Source organism: Anarrhichthys ocellatus, unplaced genomic scaffold, assembly GCF_004355925.1.
Source record: "Anarrhichthys ocellatus isolate YVR2014 unplaced genomic scaffold, GSC_Weel_1.0 scaffold3805, whole genome shotgun sequence".
NCBI lineage: Eukaryota > Metazoa > Chordata > Actinopteri > Perciformes > Anarhichadidae > Anarrhichthys > Anarrhichthys ocellatus.
The window spans coordinates 1-5,204 of NW_022283779.1; the positions used below are offsets into that span (position 1 = coordinate 1).

General features: G+C 44.0%; 1 protein-coding gene across 1 annotated transcript; it reads left to right on the plus strand.

Annotated features, from left to right (window-relative positions):
• Positions 1-6: 6 nt before the first annotated feature.
• On the plus strand, positions 7-4,741 carry LOC116379151 (gastrula zinc finger protein XlCGF57.1-like). Its single transcript, XM_031841083.1, has one exon. It carries the CDS (start codon positions 2,758-2,760, stop codon positions 3,796-3,798), a length of 1,041 nt encoding a protein of 346 aa, XP_031696943.1. The 5' UTR covers positions 7-2,757; the 3' UTR covers positions 3,799-4,741.
• The last annotated feature ends 463 nt before the right edge of the window (positions 4,742-5,204 follow it).

Genomic DNA, 5,204 nt, shown 5'->3' on the forward strand with positions numbered 1-5,204 from the left:
TCTTCACGTGAGTATTCGCCAAAATTACACCGTTTATCACCGTAAGAAGCTTCTCCTTTTTTCTAATATTAGTAACTCTTGTGGACACTTGGAGAAATGTTGGATGTATAGATTCCAGTGTTTTTCAATTTTTTTAAATTAATTATCAGAGAAATGTTATGATTGATGGCATTATAACTGAGTTATACAGCACATAAGACATGTTTGAGTTCGCTCTACTTCTAAACACGATTGTGCTGTTTCCATAGGCCACAGAGAGAACTATGTGACAGGAGCGAAAAACGGCCCGAAACTGCTTTTGGGGTTCAGAGGGTTAACCGTATGACAGGCAAAATGAGACACAAGAATCCAGTTAATTTGGGATTTCTTGTGGACAACAGGTGGTAGGGCAGATGAGGCTGGCACAGCCAATGCTGATTTTATATACTGAGTCCAGAAATGGTTTGCCAGAACTTAACTGTGGTGCCATCTTCGCTTGGATAGGAGGTCCTGTGGCCCAGCGACTGGGAGCTACTAGCTTGAGCAGCCTGTTGCCTCTGGAAAGCTCATCCGCTGAGTTCAAGGCAGATGAAACATACTTCCAATCCACAGTTAGTAAGCTGCAAGATCTGTGTTATCCGGATAGTGACAAAGATTTTGCAGTTTGCAGCAGTTCGGGCAGCTGGGCTCCGGTAAGGGCAGCACATACACTCAAGGCAAGGTACTATGGGCTGGCATTTTGGGTTCTAGTCTAAAGCGGGCCATAACAAAGGCCTGGTTAGACTGTCGTGCTCAGTCACCTTACTCAAATAAGCTGTGTGCCTTTTCTGATGGTTAGTAGCAGCATGGGATTCTAATCTTATCCAGGTCGGGGAGCTACTCTTCCAAGGGTTAGGGTTGGGGTTTCCAGGCTGACTTAATGTTTGAATGAAGGATTGGGGCCGTCCCCCTTCTGCTCCCTCATCCACCAGAACTTTCAACAAGGGTCATGAAAGGGTTGAGTAAATCCATTGGATCATGTCAGCTGGTTTGGACTTTGTATACATTCTTGAGAGTCGGGGAAGAATACTTTACTGATCTTTTAGCCAAAGCTCTGAGGAGGCAGACCGTCCGTCTGGGGGCAGATGTTGATCAACCATAGGACTGTTGCTAACCCAATGTCAGATCTCAAACCCACCTTTGGCCAGAAGGGAGCATATGCTGTATGAGATTCTTCGCCTCATTAGCAGAGGGAAGGCTATATACACAATTGACCACACAGAAGGATTGAAGGACGGACTGATAAATGTTCTCGTTACTTGGCTGTAAACTTTTCAAATGGAGCTGTAAGTTATATATGGCACTTCAAGGACTGCGAGTGGTACCAAAGAGAAAGATCTGCCACTCATAGACGCTAGCCGGTTCAGTCTGCCTTCCGGATCAGCTCCCTCTTTACCACAGCGGTTCAGTACAGCGCTTGCATTGCTGCTGAATCCGAACTGAACCGCCTGTCCATTTTCGCTCCATTTTACCCTCATTTGCGAACAAGACCCAGAGATACTTGAACTCCGTTGATTGTGGCAGTGACTCACCCCCAACCCAGAGGGTGAAATCCATTGTTTTCCAGCAGAGTACCACGACCGTAGACGTGAAGTTGTGTACGTTAAAATATGAATAAACACAATAAATATTGATCAGTATTCATATGACCACAGAGCTCCATGCTATACAGGCAGATACATGGAGATTGCAAAGGCCCACAGTGCTCTGAGGTATCTGCAGTTTTGGGTGAAAATAACGTAGTCCTTGGTGAAAGACTAGATTTATTACAGCATGACGGTAAAATGTAAAGTGTAAAGTGTAAAGTTTGACTGCATAGTTTCCCCGTTGACAGCAGTCGTTATGATTCAATGCAAGGTGAGTTCAGGAGCATTACAAAACCTCAGAATTTCTAGCTCCCTTTGATACCAAGCACGATATTGTAGACTAATAAGAAAATGGTTCTGTAGGTTTTCATCACAACTTAATCTTATATTTACAAAGTTTGTATTTGTATGACTTTATTGTTAAAATACTTCATAACAAGACATAGTTTGGACCACAAACAATACAGATGGTTAACGGATTTGAAAACTGAAGACATGTTCTCAATAATGTTTTGTAAATGGACTATTAGGAAATAGTGATGCAAAAAAATAGTGATGCTTCTTAATTTCGTTTTAGGTCATGGGTACAGGGGTCTGCCTTTCCCAGGAGGTTGAGAGCACTTTACAACTTAATGGAGGACTTGTCACCCCTTGTGCTGGGGGGGTTAAAACGATCATGCTCGTGAGAAGGAGGGTTATTGTGGGCTGGAGAAGCATGGGTAGAGGAAGGGGTGTTTTCAAGCCCCAGACCCCCTTTAGAAAACATCTTTACTGGAGCAGGGTCCGACAGTCTGCTCCCTGCCATCCCAGGTGTTGGTTTTCCCGTGCCTCTCTTCCCTCCAGCAGGCCCTGGACCACCGACAGCCTGCTGTTGGTTCCCAGGAGGGGCCGGCGGAGCAGTGGACTAAGCTTTGCTCCTGGCCAAAGGACGTGACTCTGCTACCGGTCTTTGCTCTCTGACTGTTGTACTGTTAACCATTAGGTCGTGAGATTACTATTACTCGTGCATTAATGCAAAATAAGAATTTGACAGTTGTTGGTGGAGCTCATTTTGATCTTTTAACTAATGAATAAGTGTTAACATTAAACTACAGTTTTTCTAAAGCGTCTGTATGTTTTTCATTTTGTCTCCACAGATGTCCCGCAACTGCTGATGAGAAGAGAGGTGGTTCCCCCTGAGCAGCAGGAGTGGAGCTCCAGTCTGGACCAGGAGGACCCAGAGCCCCCCCACATTAAAGAGGAACAGGAGGAACTCTGGACCAGTCAGGAGGGAGAGCAGCTTCAATGGCTGGAGGAGGCTGATATCAATTTCCCATTCACTCCTGTCCCTGTGAAGAGTGAAGATGATGAAGAGGAAGCTCAGTCCTCACAGCTTCATCAAAGACAAACTGGGGAAACCAGAGAAGCTGATCATTTTAAAACGGAGTCTTATGGGGAGGACTGTGGAGGATCAGAACCTGCCAGGAAATCAGATCCAGATAGTCCTTTACAACCGGCTGCCCATGAAACTTTAAACTATTCTGAACCTGAGACTGACGACAGTAGAGATTGGGAGGAGTCTAAGGAACCTCAGTCAGAAGTACCTGTAAGTGATATGGACTGTAATACTGGAAATACATCATTCAGCTCCTCTGAATGTGCTGGAAGCTTTAACAAGAGACATCTGAAGAAACACACCAAGTCCAAAACAGGAGTGAAACTATTTCTTTGTTCAGTTTGTGGCAAAAGATTTGCTCGACAAAGTGTTCTGAGACGACACTTGACTGTCCACACAGGGGAGAAACCGTTTAGTTGCTCAGTTTGTAGTAAAAGATTTGCACATGATTTTAATCTGAGAACACATTTGACTGTTCATTCTGGGGAGAAACCATTTAGTTGTTCAGTTTGTAGTAAAACGTTCAAACTAAAGCAAAATCTGAGACGACACTTGGCTACTCACACAGGGGAGAAACTATTTAATTGTTTAGTCTGTGGTAAAAAATTTGCACAAAAGGGACATTTGAGACGACACTTAACTGTCCACACGGGGGAGAAACCATTTAGTTGTTCATATTGTAGTAAAAAGTTCACACAGAAGGGAGATCTGGAACGACACTTGACTGTCCACACAGGGGAGAAACCACTTAGTTGTACAGTTTGCGACAAAAGATTCACTCGGCTCTGTTATGTAAAAAATCACAAGTGTGTCGGTTAGAGCAGCAGAAATGAACGAGGCTGAAGGAAAAACTCAACAGATCGGCTCAAATCTGTCAGGCTGATACCGACTCCAAAATAAGCTTCTTTTTTTTCAGCTAAGATAACGCTACACAACAATTTAGATTATGTTATTTGTCTCTGCAGTATTTTGTAACTATGCATGTGTCATGTATGTATTGATTAAAACAATTATTTAACAATATCAAGTTATTCTTCAAGCTTTTGGAGCGTTATCTATGATAAATACACTGAATAGAGTGAGGATCTCTCAGGTGTGTCTGACTACTCACTGGTCTGGTGAAAGGGAACCGATCAAAGGAACCGGGTGTGGAGGTCTCTGGTTAACTTGGATGAAGTTCTCCACTTAAATGACATCTATAGTTATACTGGACATTTTTCATATCAAGATTTTACCTTAAAAACATAGTGTGTTACATTTAATCACAATAAATGTTTAATGATTAAACCAGTGGCTCCAAGTCTTGTTATCACTAAGACAGTTGAGCATATGATGCAGGAAATGTACACACTGTTAGATCTGGGAGTTTCAACCCCCGATACAGGGCTAACAAGTAAACCAGCTCTCTCTTAAAAGGTTACTAAGCTGGTGGTCGAGGAAAGTCGCCTGGCTCGCTCGCTCACGTCCCTCCTGACGTCTACCCTGCTTCCTCCGGTAACTGCACTCGGCCTCTTGGGAGCATTGGGCTGCTGAGAAGTGCCCGGGGAGCAGCAGTTAGGGGTTCAGTGTCTTGCTCAGGTACAAGTCGGCATAAAATATGTAGCAACTAAGGATCGAACTGCTGATCTTGCTGTTACCAGACAACCCTCTCTACTCATTGAGCCACAGTCTAATGTACTTGTGGTGGTTTGTGACTGTGCTTAGGTTACTAGGGACAACATGTAACACGTAACATGTGAACATTTTATTCATTTTTATTTAAAAATATCAACTTTTCCACAGTGCTGGGCTGATTATGAGATCAGCTCAAAATGTTCCCAGACAGGGGGAAATCTCCTCTTTCTTGCTGGTTCCATCGCAGAAAGAAGAAGCTCGAGTAGTTTGTAAACAAACGTGCAATAAAGTCCGAAGTACACAAAATGTGACCGGGGATCCATTGCGTTTCGCTGCCCCTTTTATTTCGAATCGCACGCCAAACCCGTGAACCATTGCCTGAATCAGTCACGTGGTACGGCTGGTTCGCGAGGCTTCGAACGTCACCACATACGTCATCGACACAAGCCTCGACACGCGCTTCATACATATCTTCCTGGATTACTCGACACAAGCTTCGAAGCCTCGGCACGAAAGGTCACACTAAGTTCTACTCGTTTAGTCTCACAGTTCATCAGGTACAAGCAAACAACCGGAGTGAACCACCAGAGCCCGCATGTGTCTGTTTAAGT

Bases quoted from the DNA above. Each gene is read 5' to 3' on its own strand.
- LOC116379151 (XM_031841083.1), top strand. From the start codon at position 2,758: ATGAGAAGAGAGGTGGTTCCCCCTGAGCAGCAGGAGTGGAGCTCCAGT.